Source organism: Ceratotherium simum, chromosome 28 (assembly GCF_057802395.1).
Source record: "Ceratotherium simum simum isolate JZ-2026a chromosome 28, ASM5780239v1, whole genome shotgun sequence".
Taxonomy (NCBI): Eukaryota; Metazoa; Chordata; class Mammalia; order Perissodactyla; family Rhinocerotidae; genus Ceratotherium; species Ceratotherium simum.
Window position 1 is genome coordinate 22,881,466 of NC_141927.1, and position 24,718 is coordinate 22,906,183.

General features: G+C 34.3%; 1 protein-coding gene across 6 annotated transcripts in view; it reads right to left on the bottom strand.

The window, feature by feature from the left end:
• TUSC3 (tumor suppressor candidate 3) overlaps window positions 1-24,718 on the bottom strand; it is a 255,626-nt gene that overhangs the window by 74,170 nt on the left and 156,738 nt on the right. For 5 of the 6 annotated variants that reach the window (XR_015548828.1, XR_015548830.1, XM_087418454.1 and 2 more), the window contains exon 6: window positions 23,856-23,945. The exons of the other annotated variant lie outside the window; for it this stretch is intronic. Coding sequence is in view for 3 of the 5 variants with exons in the window: in XM_087418454.1 (XP_087274580.1) it covers window positions 23,856-23,945 (90 nt within the window). In the remaining 2 variants the exon portion in view is untranslated. The remainder of the gene's footprint in view (window positions 1-23,855; window positions 23,946-24,718) is intronic. 6 annotated transcript variants of the gene reach the window in all.

The following is a 24,718-nucleotide window of genomic DNA, read 5'->3' on the forward strand; positions in this document are numbered from 1 at the left end:
CCACATACATGTTATGTCATACTGTATCTGTCTTTCTCTGTCTGGCTTATTTCACTAAGCATAACGCCCTCAAGGTTCATTCAAGTTGTCAAAAGTAGCAGGAGTTCCTTCTTTCTCATGGCTGAATAACATTCCTTTATATATACACCACATCTTCTTTATCCATTGGCAGACACATAGATTGTTTCCATATCTAGGCTACTGTGAACAATGGTGCAATGAACATTGCAGATATTTCTTTGAGATCTTGTTTTCATTTCCTTCCAATATATACCCCAGAAGTGGGACTGCTGGATCATATGGTAGTTCTATTTTTTAATTTTCTGAGGAACTTCCATACTGTTTTCCAATTTAGACCCCCACCAACAGTACACAGGATTTCTTTTTCTCCACATCCTCACTGACAACTTATCTCTTGTCTTTTTGATGCTAGCCATTCTAACAGATGTGAGGTGGTATTTCATTGAGGTTTTAATTTGCATTCCCCTGATGATTACTGATATTGAGCATCTTTCCATGTACTTGTAGGTCATTTGTATATCTTCGTTGGAAAAATGTATATTCAGGCCCTTTGCTCATTTTTTAATCAGGTTGTTTCTGTTTTTGATATTGAGATGTATGAGTTCTCTATATATTTTGCATATTAACCCTTATCAGATATATGATTTGCAAATATTTTTCCCATTCCATAGGTTGTCTTTATGTTTTGTTGATGGTTTCTTTTGCTGTGCAGAAGCTCTACAGTTTCATGTAGTTTCACTTATTTATTTTTGCTTTTGTTGCTTGTGCTTTTGGTATTATATCCAGAAAATCACTGCAAAGACCAATGTCTAGGAGCTTTTTCCCAATGTTTCTTTTAGGAGTTTTACAGTTTCAGGTCTTAGGTTTAAGTCTTTAATCCATTTCAAGTTGATTTTTGTGAGTGGTATAAGATAGGGGTCCAATTTCATTTTTCTGTATGTGGTTGTCCGGTTTTTCCAACACCATTTATTGCAAAGAAGATCCTTTCCCCTTTGAGTATTCTTGGTTCTTCTGCCAAATATTAGTTGACCGTATATGCAGAGTTTTATTTCTGGGCTCTCAATTCTTTTCTATTGGTCTAGTGTCTGTTTTTATGCCAGGACCATACTGTTTTGATTACTATAGCTTTGTAGCATAGTTTGAAATCAGGAAGTGTGATGCGTCCCACTTTGTTCTTTCCCAGAATTGCTTTGGCTATTTGGAGTCTTCTGTGGATCTATATGAATTTTAGAATTATTTTTTTCTATTTTGTGAATTGTAATTTTTATAGGGATGGCATTGAATCTATATTTGGCTTTGGGTAGTTTGGACATTTTAATAATATTAACTCTTCTAATCCATGAACTCAGGATATCTTTGTGTCTTCTTCAATTTCTTTCATCAATGTCTTGTTTCTTTCATCAATGTCTTGTAATTTTCAGTGTACAGATCTTTCACCTCCTTGTTTAAACTTATTCCTGAGTATTTTGTTTTTGATGCTATTGTGAATGTGATTGTCTTAAGTTTTTTCAGATATTTCATTGTTAGTGTATAGAAGCACAACCTATTTCTATTTATTGATTTAGTATCCTGAAACTCTACTAAATTCATTGATAAGTTCTAACATTTTTTTGGTGGATTCTTTAGGATTTTCTATATACAATCATATCATCTGCAAATCAAGACAGTTTTACTTCTTGATTTCCAATTTGGATGCCTTTTATTTCTTTTCCTTGCCTGACTGCTCTGGCTAGGACTTCCAATGCTATGTTGAATAGGAGTGATGAGAGTGGGCATTCTTCTTTCTGATCTTAGGGGAAAAAGCTTTCAGCATTTCACTGTTGAGTATGAGGCTGTCTGTGGGCTTGTCGTATATGGCCTTTATTGTCTTGAGGCACGTTCCTTCTATACCCAATTTGTTCAGTGTTTTTATCATGAAAGGATGTTGTAATTTGTGAAATGCTTTTTCTGTATCTATGGAGATGATCATATGGTTTTTATTTTTCCTTCTATTAATGTGGTGTATCACAGTTATTGACTTGCATACGTTGAACCATCCTTGCACCTCAGAGATAAATCCCACTTCATCATGGTGTATGATCCTTTTAATGTGCTGTTGAATTGAGTTTGCTAATATTTGGTCTAGAAATTCTGCATCTATATTTATCAAGGATATTGGTCTGTAATTTTCTTTTCTTGCAGTGTCCATATATGGCATTGTGATCAGGGTAATGCTGGCTTTGTAAAATAAGTTTGGGAGTTTTCCCTCTTCTTCAATTTTTTTGGAAGAATTTGAGAAGAAATGATGTTAAATCTTCTTTAATTGTTTTGTAGAATTCATCAGTGAAGCCATGTGGTCCAGGTCTTTTCTGGCTTAGGAAGCTCTTGATTACTGAGTCAACCTCCTTATTTGTTATCAGTCTCTTCAAATTTCCTGTATCTTTATGATTCAGTCTTGGTAAGTTATACGTTTCTAAGAACTTATCCATTTCTTCTAGGGTATCCAGTTTGTTCTCATATTTTTGTTCATAGTAGTCTTTTACAATCCTTTGTATTTCTGTGATATCAGTTTTAAGGTCTCCTCTGTCTAATATTATTCATTTGTGTCTTATTTCTTCTGATTTACTCTAGCTAAAGGTTTGTCAATATTTTTATCTTTTCAGAAAACCAGCTCTTATTTTCGTTGATCATTTGTTTTTCTGGTTTCTATTTTATTTATTTTTGCTCTGATCTTTATTTCTTTCCTTCTGCTAAGTTTGAGCTTAGTTTGTTCTTCTTTTTCTAGTTTCTTAAAGTGGAAATGTTAGCAAGTTTACTTGAGATTTTTTTAAATTAATGTAGGTGTTCATCACTACAAACTTCCCTCTTAGAATTGCTTTTGTAATATCCCATAGCTTTTGATATGTTGTGCTTCCAATTTCTTTTGTTTCAAGATATTTCTTGATTTCCTTCTGTTTCTTCTTTGACCCATTGGTTGTTCAGCAGTGTGTGGTTTATTTTCCATATATTTGTGACTTTTCCAGATTTCCTCCTGGTATTGATTTATAGTTTCATACCACTGTGGTCAAAAAAGATACTTGGTATGATTTCAATCTTATTGAATTTGTGAAACCTAGTTTTGTGACTTATTACACAATCTCTCCAGGAGAATGTTCCGTATGTGCTTGAGAAGATTGTGTATTCTCCTGCTGTTGGATGGAATGTTCTATGTATATCTGTTAGGTCCATTTGGTATAAAATACGGCTCAAGTCCAATAATCCCTTATTGATTTTCTGTCTGGATGATTTATCTACTGTTGAAAGTGGGGTATGGAAGCCCCCTACTATTATTATATTTTTGTCTGCTTCTTCCTTCAGATATGTTGACTAATATATTGCTTAATATGTTAGTAAAGTTAATGACCCCCTTATCATTATACAATGACTTCCTTATCTTTCGTTACTGTTTTTGCCTTAAAGCCTCTTTTGTCTGATATAAGTATAGCTAACTTTGGTTTCCACTTGCATGGAATATCTTTTTCCATCCCTTAATTTTGAGCCTGTGTGTGTCCTTAAAGGTGAAGTTAATCTCTTGTAGGCTGCATATAGATGGGTCTTTTATTTTATCCATCCAGCCACTCTATGCCATATGACTGAAAAATTCATTTACAGTCATGCATTGCTTAATGACAGGGATATGTTCTGAGAAACATGTCATTAGGTGATTTTGTCATTGTGCGAACATCATAGAGCGCACTTACACAAACCTAGATGATACACAGCCTGCTACACACTTAGGCTATATGGTACTAATCTTATGGGATCACCATTGTATATGTGGTCTGTCATTGACTGAAATGTCATTATGCAGCACATGACTTACATTTAAAGTAACTATTGATAGGTAAGGACTCACTAATGCCATCTTATCAATTGTTTTCTGGCTGTTTTGTTGTTCTTTTGCTCCTTTTCCTTGCCTTGCTGCCTTCCTTTGTGAATTGATGATTTTCCATAGGGATATGTTTATCTTTTGTGAATCTACTGTAGGTTTTTGCTTTCTGGTTACCAAGAGGCTTACATAAAACATCTTATATATATAACAGTCTATTTTACACTGATAACAATTTAACTTCAATTGCATACAAAAACTAATCTTTTACTCCCTTCTTTTATGTTTTCGATGTCACCATTTATATCATTTTATATTGTTTATCCATTAAAATAAACTGTTGAAGCTATAGCTATTTTTAATAGTTTTGTCTTTTAACCTTTATACTAGAGTTAAGCAGGTAATACATCACCACATTACTGTATTAGAGTATTCTGAATCTCACTATATGCTTACCTTTACCAATGTGTTGTATATTTTCATGTTACTAATTAGTGGCCATTTGGTTTAGCCTGATGAACTCCTTCGGCATTTCTATAAGGCAGTTACAGTGATAAGCTGGATTCCTTCAGTTGGCTATTAGGAAACATCTTTATCCTGCCTTCACTTCTGAAGGACAACTTTGGTGGGTAAAGTATTCTTGGTTGGAAGTTTCTTTCTTCTGCACTTTAAATATATCATCCCTTTCTCTCCTGGCCTGCAAGGCCTCTGCCGAAAAATCCACCAATAGCCTTCTGGGGATTACCTTGTATGAGAAACATTTTTTTCTCTTGCTGCTTTTAAAATTCTCACTTTGTCTTTGATTTCACACAGATTTTTTATGATGTGTCTTAAAGAAGATATTTTTTAACTTGAAATTTTGGATTTACCTATTAGCTTCAGAACTTGGATGTCCAAATCTCTCCTCATATTTGGGAAGTTCTCAGCCATTATTTCTTTAAATAAGCTTTTTACCCCTTTCTCCCTTTCTTCTCCTTCTGGGACTCCAATGATGTGCACATTATTTCTCTTGATGGTGTTCCATAACTCTTGTAGGCTTTCTTTATTTCTTTTCATTCTTTTTTCTTTTTGCTCCTCTGACTGGATAATTTCAATTGATCTGTCTTCTAGCTCACTGATTCTTTATTCTGTCTGGTCGAGTCTGCTGCTGAAGCTCTCAGCATAGTATTCTTCAATTCCAAGAATTCTGTTTGGTTCTTTTTAATGCTTTCTATTTCATTGCTGAACTTCTCATTTTGTTCTTGTATTGTTTTCCTGATACTGTTGTTTATCTGGATTCTCTTCAAGCTCTCTGAACATCTTTAGAGCAATTATTTTGAATTCTTTTTTGGGCAATTTCTGGATCTCCATTTCTTTGGGGTCAGTCACTGGAGGTTTACTGTGTTTCTTTGGTGGAGTCATGTTTCCCTGATTCTTTGTGATCCCTGTAGACTTGCATGGGGATCTACACATTTTAAGAAGCAGTCACTTCTTCCAGACTTTATGAACTGATTTTGATAAGGGCCAAGTGTGGGGAATACTATGGCAACAGGTGAGATGTGTGATGTCTCTTCAGCTCAGGTTGCTGGACGTGGTGGTAGGGATTATCAGGCTTGCATCTCACAATGCAGAACCCCAAACTGGCTGCCAACACAGCTCCCGGGCTCCTGCAGGGGTGAGGAAAGACTCAGGCAGCTGGTGTCTTACACTTGTGCAGCTGCAGAGGCCTGGAATGCCTGCTGGTGTGGTTCCTGGGCTCCAGGGGCAGGGAGGAACGCAAGGCAGTGGTGTCAATGAACACGAATACCTGTGGAGTGAAAGCTGGCAAAATCTGCAGGTGGTCTGTGGTGGCTGTGCTGGTCCTTGGCTTTGTCAGTGGCAAAATCTGCAGGTTTCTGTTGAATGCAATCATTCTTGCTGAGTGTCTGCTAATAATAGCCCCTGTTATTTCCTCCTTGATCCTAGCTGGCTCCATATGTCTTAGCTTTATTAGTCTGGGTGTGGTGAACTTGAAAGGGACCACTGTACAGTGTCCTAAAAGCTTGGAGAAGCTGTTCGTTCACCCCACGCTTCCTTTTTAGGTGAGGGGAATTCTTTCTACCTGGTAAGTTCCTTCTCGGTGCTGAACAGTGCCAGAAAGGGGGTTGGGATGATACAGGCAAAATGAAGCTGTCTTCCTTCTCCTGCGATTATTCAGGTTTTTTTGTTCCACAGTGTTGCTAAAACTTCCTAAGTGGACTCTATAGGTCTCCCAGAGTTCTTTTTATTTGTGGATAACTGTCCAATCATTGATCGTTATGGGGGGACAAGGAGATTATGTTCTCCTATGTTGCCATTTTTTGCAAGCAGCACCTTTAAAAGTCCTGTTAATTATCTCAGATCATACTACCCCTATTAATGCTAGATTTTATCATAGACTTTGAATACTGATAATTGGACACTTAAAAAAATCCAAGTTGTCTGGCATTTTAGTAGCATTAATGAAATAGTAAAGAGAGAGAAACAGCTATGAAGGTTCGAAAGTTTCTAGAACCATGGTGAATAGAGGGAGTGTTAAGAGAATAATGAGGAGAAGAAAAATCTTTCTCTAAAATGCCAATATGTTTAGGAAGGACTTAATACTTAGTAATGAAGTGTAAATTACAACTCACTGAAGAGTTATTATATTTAAATGATTGCTAGTTACATTTATAGTGTATTTTAGTAAACCAGTGAGTTGTTTAAAATATGTTGAAGATGATCCATGCTTTCAGAACTTAATATATTAACCAATAAGCAAACTGGAGGAAAATAATGGTTTCTAGTTATCAAAACTTAAAATACAAGCAATAAGAGAATATCATCAAGACATACCACAATGAAAGGTAAGAAAAACACTTCATTTTTACATAAAAATGAGAGAATGTACAAGGGAAATATTTTAAATATGAAAATATACTGTCAGATACTATAATTACCTACTAGCAAATATTATTTTGAGATGTAATCGTTTTAAGCAATTTAGGTGCCATAGAGATTACCACGATAATAATACAGACATTTCTTCTTCATATATGAAGCCTGAGATAGTTTGTATGAATTGAACAGTTGTAGGACTCCCAAAGAAGAAGAGAAAGTGGTATTGTTCTATATGTGCAATCTTACACATTTTTAAATACTATTAAATTTTTTAAAAAGCTTGTACCATTAGGGGGTCCCATATAATTTTGAGTATATGAGAAGAAACTGTAGGTATTAGTTTGCATAGCCAATTAAATTGATCCTGAAAGATATGTACCTCAAAGAAAAAGCACAGTGGTGTGATGCAATCTCATATAATGGGAAAAGCATTCCTGAAGATTTATAGTTTACATTTTGAACCTAAAACTGTCACTTAAAGATTTAATAAGTATATAAATTGCAAATCAAATTTCAGACATAATATATAGGGACTATTTATTTCATAATGTTCCCTTTATTGTAAAAAATACATTTTTCATTCTTTTAGTGAAAGAAAACTGTAATGTTACCTAACTTTCAGAGCTTTTAACAGATTCTTGCAAGCTTTGATGTAGGATACAATAATTTATTTTCTTGGCAAAATAAAATGTTGCTTTCCACAGTAATTGTTTCCTTGGGAGAGAATTAAAGCATTTTTACATTATTAACACAGCAGCTCTGCTAGTACATCTATTATAAAATTCATTTTAGAATGAGGCTTATTTAGGATATTATAAATTTCAATAGTTTTTTTTTTTTTTACATTACACAGGAATAAAATAAAAAATTATTAAGTTATAGTAGAGGCAAACAATATTTAAAAATTGTTTTAAGACATTTTATGTTATATATTAACTCTATTTCAATACATAGTTTGGAGTAAGTCCAAATTAAATATCTTTTATATAAATCCAAAACCTTTCAAATAGACTAAACTTTAGTACATGTAAGGAATAAACAATTATAACCTGTATAGGTAAATTATTAAATAGACTAAATAGAGATATAGTCATACATCTGGAAATAATTTCATAAATAATCACATCTATACTGTATGCAGTCAATGGTCTCTCAGTTAGTGAATAGAACAAAATTAAAACACTTACTTTTCTCAGATTAATCTAAAAACAAGCAAACAAAAAACATGACAAAACAAAAACTCTTGACATTTTATAAATAGTGAGGGGAACACAGGCAGTATTATCAGCCTAAATACAGAATAAAATGTACATAATCCATTAGGTTTGGTCATTTTGTGTGCATGTTCTTTGGCTCATTCATTCTTTCAAGTCTGTATAGTCTTATAAAGGGTAATCTTCTGATTCTATGGTCAGGATACTTTCATTTTATTAGTGGACATAATTATGCAAAAAAGATACAATATAAGATTGAAAGGAATAAATAAGACGAATAACTACCATGGCCATTCAGAGTAGGAGAACTTTATATTCATCCAAGGACATAAAGAAACAACTTATCAAAAAAGTGACACTTGAACTAGGAGAGAGGAAGACGGTTTTAGAAGTATAGAGAAAGGAGGAACGTCATTACAAGATTATAATAAAAGAAAACGTATTATGTGTTCATTGTAAACCAGAATTAACAGAAAATAAAATACATTTGACTCATTTCTCTACCTATCCTAATACATGCTTTAGGCTATTTTATTATTTAGCTAAAATGACACCAAAAGTTTAAGAATATTTAGGGAGAAGAAGGAAATGGGTGAGAGTGAAATGTGGAGGAAGGGGGAGAGAGAGAGAGAGAGAGAGACAGAGAGAGAGAGAGAGAGAGAGAGAGAGAGGGAGGGAGGGAGAGAGGGAGGGAGGGAGGGAGGGAGAGGGAGGGAGAGAGAGACCTACTATTACTTTAAAATACTCAGCATGACTCATCCAAAATAATGGGAAATTTTTCCCATGCCTACCTATTGTTTCTTCCCTTTAGGGTTATCAATTATTCTGAATTTTAGAATTCATTTATAAACTACAGCATAATTTGGTCTACAACATGATCAAACCACACTATGGCATTTTTTTATATAAGAGGGACACAGTGCATTTTGGTTCTCTGTTTTGATAAATATATGTGACATACATGACAAGTGGTTTTTAAGACTTTATGGAAAAAAGCTTCCTTAAATATACAGAAACACTAAAACATATTTTAATGTAACCTAACACTTAAATTTTACACAAATTTTCTCATAGCTCAAAATCTTTTTATCTAAAGGTAATGTAGATAAGAGAAATATTGAAATGATAATTTTAAATGCTAATTTTATCCAAGTTTATGAAAAATTAATTGCATTTAAATAATTTATTAGCATTTTAGAGAGTCAAAATATAATGTTTGAAAAACATGCACTGAACAAGAAATACTGTGAATTATTGAAATTTACATAGTCTTATTTTGAAGTTATAGAGGTATAATTCTAAAATGCTTTTTTCAAACTAGAATGTATATACTTATTATGAATTATGTTTAATATAATTGACTCAATTTTATTGATAAGATGAGAATAATTTCTTTGTTTTTAAAGACCACAGGGGTCTATCTAGTAAATTACTCTTTCCAATGTACTAAGTAATTTTCCAAAATTGGAAAAAAAAATGTAAACAATATGAACCAGTTAGCAAGTCATTTATCCCTTTCTCTATGGGAGGATCAATTCTTCTTTTTTTCTGTTTTCTCCTCTGAAATAGCATTTATTCTAGATTCTCAGAAAAAATATTTAACTGTATTAGATTAAGTTTGACATATTAAAACACATTCTCATTTTGTAGTCCTATAATCCCTCTGTGTATGTGTTTCAAGGTTTTAATTACAAAGTACAAACAAACCTTAGGAGGGAAAACCATTTTTTTCCAGATGTACTTAACATTTTTGAAAGGCTTAAAATATAACTTGAGGTCCTATTTGCAAAGAAAGATTTATTCATCTATTCAGCTACTATTTATTTAATATCTATCATGTGTGAAATGCTTTGACAGGAGGTAAGGATACAAATCACATGGTCCTTCTTAACTAATTGCCAGGATCATAGGTAGCAATAGTTAAAAGGAAGTACAGGAGCAATTTGGGTTGGCACCAAAAGCTGGTAATCAATATCAGTGAGTTTAGGATCAAAAGTACATATTATGATGATGAAAGTCAAAACCAGGTGGAGAGAAGGCATAGAGCAGCAGCAACAGATGCTAGAGATAAAGGCAAGCAAGGAGTTTTACCAAAGGCCAACTAGTCAAAAAAAATTTAAAAATCAAAAAGAATAAAAAGGCAAAGCTTGCAAGAGATAAAATGCAGGGTCATAGCAACAAAGTGACCATGGTACTGAGGCAAAATTCTAAAACAATTCCAGTTTCTAATACCATGCAATGCAATAATAAGCAAAACTCTAATGACTGAGAATTTGGTGAAACCCATATCATACTACATCTCCTCACTAGCCTATGAGCTCCATGATATATCTGTACTACTAGGGCAAAAATAGTACCTGGCATTTAATGGGCTCTCAACAAACATTTACTTGATGGAAAAATAAAGGAAGGAATAAATGAAAGGGCAGAATCCCAATTCCTACCTCTACATTAAGTTTTCTGTATATCTTTAGTGTATCAATTATTACTGTCTTTCTGATTTTCTGTTCAAAAATTTTCATTATATGATGACATTCTCTTTCCTGGTAATGAAGACTGCAATAACACTACTGAACATTCTTGTAAATATTTCTATTCAAAAATAATTATATTTAGTTTAAATAAGCCTATACAAGTTTCAATTTATGACTAAAATGTCCCTCAAAGAGCCAGCATATGCAAAATTCCTGAGGCATGAAAGTGCAGAGCACTGGAGAAAGTGTAAGACTATTGCGCTGCCTGAGACACAGAAAATGTGCTTCATTAATGATAAATTCTAGATTAAGCGGCATGCTGTTTTGCAATAAAATGCTTTTGCATGTGCACATAGAACACAGCTCTTAGCTTCATTCACAACTGAACTATAATACAATGCAAATTTTTGGATTATATATGGTAAACCCGCAGCAATCCTCAGGCAGCAACTAAAAGCCAGATCTTGAAAAAAAAAAAAAGGAACAATCCACTTATTTATGTTGGGAGTTCTGACCTAAGTATAAGCTTTACTTCACTGAATGCATTTCATTCAAGATGATTGTTTTGTTAACAACAGAAAATCTCTTTATGTCCCATGTAACCATATAGTTGTATACTTTCCCTTTAGCTACACAGTAATGACTGCTTTTGTGATGACTTCCATGCTGTTAAGTGGACCATTAGTACTTGACTTGTGCCATTACATAGCATTTTAATAGCGACAAACAAATAAACTTGCAAATCAGCACAGCATCATACTGCCTGCACTATTAATTTGCTTTACATTCTCTGTATTCATTTACATTTAAGTTCAATGCAGTGAAACGTATTCTAATAATATTTTTAGATCCTTGTAGACATGTTTTATTCCACAATTAATATGAAAATGTGAACAGTCACCAACATTACAAATACTATGTTCAATTTTTAGAAAACTAATGGCTAAATGAAGACCCAATAACATACCCCACAGTCTTTTACAAAGCTTGTCTGATCCAATTAGCTCAGTCCAGTTAGAAAATTGAACTATTAAAGCTAGAATCAGAAGTTCAGAGCTGACACACGCCCATTATATATGAATTCTGTTGACAGCCACAAACTATACACATCTGACCAGTGTTCCCCCAAGTGTATATTGTTGATTATAAGGTGAATGGGCAGTAGGCAGGGACAGCTGAAAAGACTGCAATACATATCACTTCTGGAAAATACAATTCAAAACACAGGCCCTGATGAGAGAGCATCAATAACAAACGTTATATAAGGAAAGAAATTATCTGTTCATCTATATAAGAATTGTTAACATGTGCAATAAGGATAAAATAATTTCCGATGGATAGATATAGAAAGATATTCTTAAACATGTACACAATTTTTATACTTTCTCCTGCAGGATTATTTACAAGACATATATGATATTGGCTTAAAAAATTATGCACAATTGGTGAGACATTTTGAGTATTATTTGTTGCTATTTTTTTCAAAGCATGATATCTTAAAAACATCAATTCAAAAGTATGTTTCTTCACGATTTTTTTCCTCTCCTTTGGAGTCTACTAAGAAAGAATAAAACTAGCACATTACTGGAAGCTGTAGTGGACACTGTCTACAAGTGCACTGCCGTATTCCCCGGTCCGTACAACCTCAGCGCACCCCAGCCTGACTTCCACCACTAGCACCTGCATTTCCTTTGCCTGGCTGGCCTTCTTTGATAGCTGAAGTCCACCAGTACTGGGAAAGTAATGCCTTCTCCAGGGAAGCAGCACCCAGCGAGTGACTGATGAGCAGTGGTATATAAATACCTCGGCTCCCCTCACCACTTGGGTGGGAACACAGATGTATGTGTTCTACACTGCCTCCCAGAGAGCCCCCAGCGATATTAAGCTTCAGGGGCCCACAACACTAACTGGCTGGATTACACATCTTTTTTGGCTGCCTTCAGTTCCAGAACTCACTCCTTTCCCATGTTTCCTTCACCTCTGATATGAACTACTTTCACTTGAATCATTGTCTTCGGGTGGTTTGGAGAGAAACCCAAACTAAGCCAGGAGTGTTTCCAATGTTTAAAAGTGCTTACACATCTATTATCATATTTTATCTCATAAACAACTACAAGGCAAGAAAAGCAGTATTAGACTCGTTTTATAGAAGAACAGAGAGACTAAGCAACTTCCCCTTAATGACACAACTGGTAAGAGGCAGAGCTTGGGAAGAACTCAACCCTGTTTTCTTTCTGTCTGTTTCTCTTTGCCTATACATGTCAGGACAAAGGCATAAAAATGACTCTGTGGGCCTAACAGTCTTCTTCACTTTCTCTTATGTAAACATCTCTTTTTAAGCATATAAAGTGTCACAGATTAAATTATGTTTACTAAAGTATATTAAAGAAAACTACTATATCAAAAACATTTACATATCAATCATATTTACTGATGGCATGCAATATATACAACCATCCTAAACATTAAACTCTAGGTCAATGTGATCCTAAGCACTGGTTCAATTTTTTTAAGTTTTTTTTTTTTTTTTAAAGTCATCCTTTGAGTATAAATGCCGGATGGTATGGTTTCTTTTCCTTTTTATTTATTTTTTTTGTGAGGAAGATTAGTCCTGAGCTGACATCCGTTACCAATCCGCTTCTTTTTGTTGAGGAAGATTGGCCCTGGGCTAACATCTATGCCCATTCTCCTCTACTTTATATGGGACACTGCCACAGCATGGCTTGAGAAGCGCTGCGTTGGTCCCCGCCCAGGATCCAAACCTGAGAAGCCCAGGCTGCCAAAGCGGAGCGCGCAAACTTAACCACTACGCCACCAAGCCGGCCCCATGGTATGGTTTTCTTGACTGCAGAATATCTAAGACACCAATCCAATCTCTATCTCTATGTGTTTGTTTATTGTTGTTATTATCTACTACTTAATGAAGGAAATCATACGGTATTTGACCTTCTCCCTCTGACTTATTTCACTTTGCATAATACCCTCAATGTCCATCCATCCATGTTGTCACAAATGGCTGTATTTCATCGTTTCTTATGGCTGAGTAGTATTCCATTGTGTATATATACCAAATCTTCTTTATCCATTCGTCCCTTGATGGGCACTTAGGTTGCTTCCAAGTCTTGGCTATTGTGAATAACGCTGCAGTGAACACAGGGGTGCATGTATCTTTACTCATTGGTGTTTTCAAGTTCTTTGGATAAATACCCAGCAGTGGAATAGCTGGATCATATGGTAGTTCTATCCTTGATTTTTTGAGGAATCTCCATACTGTTTTCATAGTGGCTGCACCAGTCTGCACTCTCACCAGCAGTGTATGCGAGTTCCTTCTCTCCACACCCTCTCCAACACATGTTGTTTCCTGTCTTGTTAATTATAGGCATTCTGACGGGCATGAGGTGATATCTCATTGTAGTTTTGATTTGCATTTCCCTGATAGTTAATGATTTTGAACATCTTTTCATGTGTCTGTTGGCCATCTGTATAACTTCTTTGGAGAAATGTCTGTTCAGGTCTTTGCCCATTTTTTAATTTAACCCAATTAAAACAACAAAAACATTTTGTTGTTGAGATACATGAGTTCTTTATATATTTTGGAGATTAACCCCTTATCAGATGTATGGTTTGCAAACATCTCCCAACTGTTAGGTTGTCTTTTCATTTTGTTGATGGTTTCCTTTGCTGTGCAGAAGCTTTTTAGTTTGATGTAGTCAACACATAGAGACAGAGATTGGATTGGTGGTTACCAGAGGGGAAGGGGGGAGGGAAGAGGGCGAAAGGGATAATTTGGCACATGTGTGTGGTGAGGGGTTGTAATTAGTATTTGGGTGGTGAACATGATGTAATCTGTGCAGAAACAGAAGTATAATGATGTACACCTGAAATTTATACAATGTTATAAACCAATGATACTGCAATAAACAAAAAATTAAAATAAATAAATAAATAAAAATAATATATTTTCTCTGTTAGAGTAAGTCAAAAAAAAAAATCTAAGACAAAATTCTCTGTAGCTCTACAACAGGGCTTCTCATTTTCTTTGTTTCTCTTTTTTTTTTTTTGGTGAGGAAGATCAGCCCTGAGCTAACATCTGCCAATCCTCCTCTTTTTGCTGAGGAACACTGGCCCTGGGCTAACATCCATGCCCGTCTGCCTCCACTTTATATATATAGGACGCCGCCACAGCATGGCTTGCGAAGCGGTGCGTCGGTGCGGGCCCAGGATCCAAACCGGCGAACCCTGGGCCGACGCAGCGGAGCACGCGCACTTAACCGCTTGCGCCACTGGGCCGGCCCCAGGGCTTCTCATTTTCAACACTCTGACATTTTGGGCCAGATGATTCCTTCTTGTGGGTGGCTATCCTTTGCACTGTAGGATGTTTAGCAGCATCCCTGGCCTCTACCACTAGCTGCCAATAGTGGAAAGATGCTTCCACAAGTGTGACGACCAAAAATGTATCCAGAAACTACCAAATATCCCCTGGGGGAGCAAATTCCTCCCTGGTGGTATGACTTGAGTTTTACAGCCTGAACACCTTTTCATTACTTCATGAAAGACAACCAATCTACAAGGGCAGTAAAGTTTATGATGGAACAGAAACTATTTATACCTACCTTGAAATTTTACAAATGAGAAAAATTTGAAGTCCTGATAACATTTATCTAATGTTACAGGGTTCCAAAGATACCAAGTATGGAAGAAATAACAATGAGTGTAAAGCTTATGCTTCTGAAAACATTACTTAATGGTGTTACATAGAAAGAGCCATGGCTTTTCAAGTTTTGGCCTAGCAATGGAATCTGTTATCAGCTTGTATTCCTCACTGGTAGCTCAATATAGGCATGACAGCATGAGGCAGAACACAAAACACTCCGGTAAGATGAGATGGCATGTGAAGGGAAACAATATTTCTGTGGAATAAGTAAAACAGATGTAAGCATATTGATGAAAACTTAAAGTGAACTTTGAGGAAGTTCACAAGCACCAAGAAACTGTACACCAGTGTCCACTTCAATAGAACAGGACGTTAATGGAAGTTCTTCTGTACTTTGGCATTTGGGCTTAATTAGCTTTACTTTGTAATTCTGTTGCTAGTTTTGCATTCTTAACAAGTAGGAAAGCAAAGGTGTATCAGGCACATGAGGTCTGTCACCATCTTAACCCTGGAGATCTCCCTTCACTTCTGTTTTGCTCTTTTTATAGCATCATCTTGGGGATGTAAATAGACCCATTCTCTTTCTTAAGCTGTGTGTATGTAGAAGGTTTATACATATGGTATTTACTTGATGCAAGAAAAGGCCATTCACTTCTGGCCTTGTAAGCTCTCTGCTTATATTTTGGATGACTAGCCTGGCTTTTAATGTTTTGCATTTCATTTCTCTTTACTTTATAGCTTAATGCAACAACATTCTCTTTAATCTATTACCTATAAATAGGCAGTGTGCTTAATTACATAATTTATTCTCTCTCTTTGAGAAGAAACTATTAGGCAGTAGCATTTATTGATAGCTATTTTTTATAATTTTATAAATTTCCATAATAAGCACTTATTAATTTTATGATCAGAAAGTAAATTTTAAAAGCAAAAGTCGAAATAGAAAAAGTCAAAGTATTGTATTTCAAAAAAATAATTAGAAGAATCAGATAATAGAGAAAAACATCCTGGAAGCTAATGATACACTTCAGGACTACACCTGACCATACATATCTTTAAGCCTCTAGGGTCTTATTAGGCCTTAGTCATATTATTTAAGAGTATTATGTTTGTCAAGATTATGGAGGCCTCATGAGCTTTCAACTCTTATTTAATTAGTCAATCTCTATGCAGAAAATAGTAGGAATCATCTCTGACTCATAGACAGTCCAGGGCCCTCAGATTTCTTAGAATTTCTGTCAAAAATTTAAAATGGATTTTAGCACCAAGATGCAACATCAATCACTGTTAGTAACAATACGTATGTCTAAACTTTATATTTTAAAATAATTTAGTCTAATTATCATCAGTTTAATCTTCAGATACCTGCTCTCTGACCTCACAGTATTGCTACTTGGAATCTATAAAATACTGTGTATCAGACCATTTTATATATTACATATCAGCATTTCCCAGAATGTGTCTATTATCCATGAATAGAAGACAACAATAAGTTTGAGAGGCACTGGGTTAAATGAAATTAATAAGTTTCTTTAGCAATGAATGTGTACTATAAACTTTTACATGGATAATATCAGATGCAGTGTTTACCAAACATCTGATGAGGAAATTTTTTTAGAACACAATAATGATAACAATTAATCTTTGTTAGTGAATGTTAGTGTAATTGAGATCATTTAATTCTTGCAACCAGCCTATTAGGTAGGTTTTACTATTAGTTAGACAAACTCATCCACAAAAAATATGTGGTAGGGTTGAACCTAGGATTATCAATATCCAAAGCATGCATTTTTTAAGCATGTATTTAAAGCATTTATGTTTTAGAAAAATTTTTGTAGAAATAAAACATGCATAGAGAAAAGTTCATATTTCACAAGTTCACAGTCAGATGAATGTTCACAAACTGATTGCACCTGTGTACCCCCAACACCCAGAGGAAGAAATAAGATATCCAGAAGCCCCCTCATGTCTCATTCCAGTTAGGACTCAGCCAGCTCAAAGGTAACCACTTTTCTGACATCTAACATGGATTAGTTTTGCCTGATTGTGAAGTTAAATAAATGAAATTTACAGTACATAAATTTTTGTGCCTGGCTTCTTCCACTTAACATTATATTTTTGAGAGTCATCCTTTTTGTTGCATGTAAAAAGCAGTTATCGTTGTATATGTTCCACTGTCTGAATATACTACAATTTATTTATTCATTGTACTATTGATGGACATTTAGGTTGTTGCCAGTCTGGGGCTACTGAGAATGCTGCTGCTGCTGCTAACATTCTTGTACACCTCATTTGGCAATCATATATATGAATTTCTCTTGGGTATATGTCTATGGAATGAAATTTCAGGATCATGGGTATGAATAAGATCAGTTTTAATATATACTGTCAGCTTTTAAATTGGTTTAACCAATTCACATTCTAGTTATTGAAACTCTGCATGGTATCAGTGTTACTGATTTTAATCATTTTGGTGAGGGTATTACAGCACCTTACTGTGTTTTAACTTTCATTTACTTAACAACCAATAAAGCTGAATCCCTTTCACATGTTTAGTGACCATCTGGATAGCCTCTTTTGAGAAGGAGCAGAATCAAGACTCTCCCCAAATTTTTCCCATTGGGTGGCCTGGCTGTTTCTTATTGATTTGTAAGAATTCCTTATATATTCTGGATCCAAGTCCTTGTAAGACATATGTATTACAAATATCTTCGCCAACTCTGCGACTTGCCTTTTCACATTCCTAATGAAAACTTTTGATGACGAAAAGTTTCAAATTTTAATGTATTTCAATGTAGCATTTTTTCCATTCATATTTACCTCCACAATCCATGTGGAATTTATATTTATGGTATGATAACTGTCAGAATTCATTTTTTCCATATATATATCTAATTATTCTAGTACCATCTGTGAAAAGGCCCTGCTTTCTAACTGCATTTTGGTATCACTATTGCCATAAATCAAGTGGCCATATATGTGTGCATCTGTTTCTGAAAACTCTTTCTTAAGTTAAGTTGATCTATTTGTCTGTCCTTGTATTAACAAAACACTATCTTAGTTGATGCAGCTTTAAAATAACTTTTTTTGTGTGTATGTGAAGAAGATCAGCCCTGAGCTAACATCCAATGCCAATCCTCCTCTTTTTGCTGAGGAAGATTGGCTCTGGGCTAACATCCGTGCCCATCTTCCTCCACTTTTTATATGGGACACCACCACAGCATGGCTTGACAAGTGGTGCATCGATGTGAGCCCAGGATCCGAACCTGTGAACGCTCGGGCCGCCGAAGCGGAACACGCACACTTAACCACTATGCCACCAGGCCAGCCCCCTAAAATAACTTTTGAAAACTGGCAACATAAGTTATTTAGTTCTGTACTTCTCTTTCAAGATTATCTTAACTAGTCGTATGCATTTGCATTTCCATATGGATTTCCAATTAAGCATAACTTAAAATTTTAAAATAGCAAGCAATAATCCTGATCTATATTTAATAAATCAATGTCCTAAATAAAAATTGGTCATTCTGAAAAAAAGTAAAGTTGAACTTTTTGATAATTAACATGGCTTTTATGCTTAAAAGGTATAAAACTAGATGTCATAATGCCAAATCCCATTAAAAACTCAATCGAATTATGATTGATTATAATTTTATTATATTCAAATTATGGTAATCAAATTATGCAATTTAAAAAATTTGGCACACAGAATTCACCACCACCCAGAATTCTACTTAGAAATCATAACTTCAGAGATAGGAAAAAAACCCATTTCTGGAAACCATAGAGACCTTGATGGTATAATCCTAAAGCATTTACAAAGTTAGTTGACTTTAACGTTAACATTGAAATAAATACTTCTTCATGAATAATTTTAACACAAATTTCTTAAAACTGTCTAAAATAAACCAAATAGAGTTGAAATAAGACATAAGTCTTTAAAATGTAAATATAAGGGTTGTTCAATTATGTTACAAATATGCAAAACAATAAAAATTAATGTCTCATATAACTTACTCCACTAAATGTACATTGGTCTTCAAGAATTAATGCCAAATTATAAAATTCCTTTATAATATTCATAAGACACTTGCTTTGTCATTTTATTCTATACCATTGAAAGAGGTAAATAGCCTCATTATAGTTATTCTCAAAAACACAAATCTTACATGGAAATTTCTCTTTAGAAATATATTCAGGTTAAAGTATGAAGAAATTACCAAAGAAGAATAATGCTAATTTTCAAGTTATGTCTTGAAATTTAAACACATCTTTTATACAGAAAAACATTTACTATTATCATTCTAACGGACACTCATTGTTTAAAGTAAAAATTCTGTACCAGTAACCATTTCATTTTATAAAGCAAAGTTAATCTTCTATTTTGTTCCAGTAATATGAAAACATCATTATGCAAATCAATTCATTAAAACAAAACTTAAACCACAATTTCCTATTTCAGTGTATGTTGACATTATGCATATAAAAAAGCAAGGAGAGAAGTTTTATTAAAATATGTTAAAATGCAAAATAAGAAAAGAGCTTTACACTTATAGGCAACATTCTCCTGCTCCCTTCCACAGTGCTATCTAGGCAGGTTTAAGGCCTTGTCTATACTGCTTAGCAATTCTCTCACATAAACCTGAAATTGTATCCATATCTCTTTGGCCAAGAATACATTCATGCAATTGTCTTTGTAGCAAGAAGCTCCAGTATTTCCAAGACTTTTATGATGTTTTTCTTCAATCCTAATACTTTCTTCAAATATAAGAAAAATTTATATTTTTATAAAATATAAGGGGGTGAAAAGTTGGAGACAAAATTAATCTTTTTAAATACCATCATTTCTATAACTTTTGATAAAGATTTTGAAAAGCTAAGATAAATACATTGAAAGTTAGATGCATGTATGAAGGAAGGAAAAGTTTTTTCCTTTTTAAAAATACAGAATGTTCTATTTTCTTAATGTATTCCTCTGGGCCATCACAGTACCTTTTCCTAAGGGCCATGCTAATTTCTATGGGCAAAATAATAACACAAAAATGTAAAGGGGGATGAAAAATTTTCTAAATCAATAAAGAAAATTTCTCTTTAATCTAATCTGAACCTTAAAATAAATGTTCCTGTCACATTAAGTTTACCACCTGATTTATGCTGAATCAACAGTGACATGTTGACTGTATTATTCCTATGACTGGTGAGGAAAAAAATTAAAAGAGAAATTATGATAATCTAATTTAAAAAACAAAAATCTCCTAGTATGAATCCTTATAATCATTTCATAAAACATTTATTAAGGACCAGCTAATACAGGTTGTAAAGATGAAAAATAGCTTAAGAGAAATTCTCTAAGTTTAAAGATTTGACTCATATGGAATTTATAAAACATTAAAAACTTATCATACTAAAAGAATGCATAGGTATATAAATGGACTAACTACAAGCTTATAATTATACAAAGGGAAGAAGGAAGACCTGCCAATGTAATTAAGAAGGGATATATCTCAGAGGGACAGCAGATTAGGTAAGATTAAAGGGTGGGTATGATTTGATAGAAATAGAGGACATTCCAGGAAAGGAAGCAGCAAAATAAAGCGTATATTCAGGGGACAAGGAATGGTACAAATGGGCCAACATTGAGTTTCTCTGCAAAGCAGTAGAAGTATCAGATTGAAAAAGAAAATCATATTGGGCAGGAAATGGAGAGCCATTTAGGATTTCCAACCTAACTGGTAACTCAGATCTACATATGAATATTACAATTATAATCAAGGTATGCTTGACTATCAAGGTATAATCAGGAATATTCATCTAGTGGTCTAAAACATTCATCTATGAAGTCTAAAGCCTAGCATGCATTCAGTAAGCAATAGATAGCATCCATTGTTGTTGCTGTTATTGTTATTGGCGCAAACTTGTTTGGAGCTTACTCCAGTAAACTACATGTGAGGGGGTTACAGCCTCGTGATTTAGCAAAGTAGTAGTTGAAATGATCAGAAAACAGAGATTATAGTAAGAAAGGAAGCAGGATATGACACTTCAAAATACGCCACTTTGGGCTAGGGATTATTTTGAACTGAAGGCAATTAAGAAGTAGATACAAAAAAAGCTCTCTGCCCTCCTCCACCTGCTTAAAAGCAGGACATAAATTTACAAAGGTGTCCCTCTTCCCGTCTCTACCAGGAAGGACAAAGAATCCCTGAAGACAACTTTAGACCATTATCAATGGAGAAGGCACCTGCTGACTTAAATCTGCATGATATACCTTACTTTTGCTTACCTTGCTTTTCCTGGTCACCTCCAAATTACTGGCCTCCCCCAACACCTTTCTTTGTGTCTTTAGCTGAAGATGGTATGTAAGCTTGAGTTCTAAGCCACCTCTGAGAGTTATTCATTTTTCCCTGAGTATCTCCCCTGTATATAGTCATGTGCCACATAATAACGTTTTGGTCAATGATAGACCACATATATGATGGTGGTCCCATAAGGTTAGTACCATATAGCTCGGTGTGTAGCAGGCTATACCATCTAGGTTTGTGTAAGTACACTCTATGATGTTTGCACAACAACAAAATCACCTATCGACACATTTCTCTGAACATATCCCTGTCATTAAGCAACTCGTGACTCTACGCGAGGTATACATGTTAATGAACTTGTTTGTTTTTCTCCTGTCATTCTGTCCTTCATTATAGGAGTCCCTGCCAAAAACTCAGTAGAGTGAAAGTTATTTTTTCTTCCCCTACGGAAGTTAACACATGTCATAAGAATGCTGATTAATTTTTTATATACTTTAACAAATCACAAACAATGATAAAAAGCAATGCTTAATGTTTTTTTACTTAAAGAATATTCTTTTAGAAGAATATTAAAAGGGAGTAATGAAAAATTTATGAGGTTTCCTAAATTTACACTTTTAAGTATCATTAGCACAATAGTGATCAGACTGTGCCAGGCCCTTCTCTATGTAATGGGAACATACCAGTGACAAAACCAGATAAAAAGCAATGCTGTCAGGCGCTTACGTCCTATGGTGGTCACAACAAAAGACAGACGAACAAAAATAATAACGCAAAATAAGTAAATTGTATAGCATGTTAAAAGATGATTAAGTGCTATGGAGAAAAAATAAAATAAGCAAGAGAAATCGTATGAGTACTGGGGCGAGGATGAGAGGGAAGGGCCACGCTTTTAAGTAGGGTGGTCAGGAAGCGTTGAGGGTAAGGGAACAATTTATCACTCAATAATTCCTTCTAATTATTTTTCTTTAAAATAATTTAATTTTGAATATTAACAACATTCAAATTACTCCTCTCTCTTAATGACAGATTTCAAAAACATACACACATAGCAAAATCCACGTCTGAATTACTATGGCAGCTGATTATCCAAAGAGTCTAACTTTTACTCCACATCCTTGCCATCTACAGGAGAAATCTGAAAATGTTCATAAAACTTCATAATGTTCAAAATGTTCATAAAAATATGAGACCAAATTGATTATTATATAGTATCAATGACTGTTACCCTGATAATTTGCAACCAGTCCTTAAAACCTGATTGGGCACTCAGGGAACAAACAATGAATAAAGTGAACTATATTGCTATATTATAGCTCCACAAAGAAACTCCAAGAAAGTCACAAACAATGTAGGAAGAAGAAATAAATAGCTTGCTAGCTTTTTTTAATATTAAAGATATCTGAAGCACTGTAAGCAATGAAGAATAAATCTTAGAAGCTTACATTATATATTTAGATTTACAGAGAATTTATAACATTATTTTGTCATAAGATAATCTTATTCCATTCAGAACCACAATTTTAGAAATTAAGAATTTATTACTATTCTCGGTATGATAATGGTATGTGGTTATGATTTTTGAAGAAGACTTTATCTTTTAGAGATACCTACTGAAATACTCATGTATGAAATGAAATGATATTGAACACTTATTTCAAAAGAATCCAACAGCAGGTAAAGAGAACTGAATGGGAGAATAGAAGAAACAAGACTTGTTATGAGCCAGTAACTCATTAGGTTTGGTGATGGGTACATGGGGGGTGTCACTACATTATTCTCTCAAAAATCTGTATTTTTTTCAAAAGAACATTAGAGAAAAAAGTCACATTTTTAAACAGTTGTTAATCTTCATCAATCTAATACTAAGCATCAAAGTCAGTATTTTGCCAAGTTGATCTATTACAACACTTCCCACCCACCAAAAAGAAAGGGAAGGGAACATAATAAGTTATGTAAATTCCGAAGCAGTTACTAATGTGAACTTTGCTACTGATTTAACTACATATCAATTTCAGTTTTAATTTTGCAGCAAACAGTCCTAGCATTCTAGTACACGACTGCCGGGGTTCTTAATGATGTTTTAATTAAGCTCTTCTGAACTAAATTAAATTTACCATTGATGGGATACTGGCTACAAACTGTTCCTATTTCTTCTTGTGGCATTACATACTACTGCCATAGCAGTGTACAAAGTTGAAAAAATACTTTATGCATGTGTATTTGATATAGGTATACTGACTGATAATTTTAATCAAACTAAAGCAGTCCTCACCCTAAAAAAAAATTAATATGTTGTATATATGTGCACGTATGTATGTATATGGCAGAGGCAGTAAATGAGAAGAGAAAGAACATATATTTAGATTTACAAATAGAAGACTTTCTTATTAAATACTAAACATAATTTTAATTCCCATATAAACAGGATTAAAGTTCAGAATATTGATGCTTAGAACATGCACTTACCACTTGTCCATTGTGCGGGTTCTTATGAGCATATGGAGGTCCACGGATATGATTCCACATCTGGCCAGAAGTCATAGCAAAGACTATACACTGAAAAGTGGTACAATGTTATAATATGTAAGCCAAAGAATACCAGAATACTGCATTTAAAAAAAATAGTCATGAAACTACCTTTTAAAAATCATATTGGCTCAAACTGTAAAATAATTTTCACTTATTAACTACAGGACCTTGGGTAAGTTATTTATTCTTCCTGCTTCTCATATTTGGTATCCATAAAGTGGGGATATCAACTATGCTGAAGAGATACATTAATGATTAAACTAGATAACATATGTAAAGCATCTGGCATGGTGACAGGCAATCTGCCATGTCCTTACCAGAGCCAGTCAAAAGCACTGATGAAACACGATGTTTTAGACATATAGCCAGGACTAACTCACAGAGATTATATGCCTGCTAGATCTAGCAGCAAAGGCTGTATTTGGAAACCTAATTTTGAAGATCCAAGACATTAGAGGGAGGGTGGGAGAGAGAGTATGAACCAGAAGTCACAGTCAATCACTATAACTTACGTGCAAGCATTCTTTGTTTAAATCATAAAATATGTTTAAATTTAGAAGCTTGAATATCTTTAGACTGAAATGTGTTCTTCAGGTTAAAACAGTCCCCAGCAGTTCCAACCGTCCCATAACTTGCCCAACTCACACTTTACTAAAGCTGCCTGGCCCTGGTAGGTATTTATACCAAAAAGATTCAAGGTCAGAATGAGCAATGCATGATTGAGGGTCTAAACAATCTAGATTTGCACAATTTTTAAAGGAGAAAAGTAGGAGGGGGCAAATTACAGAGGATCTTTAAAC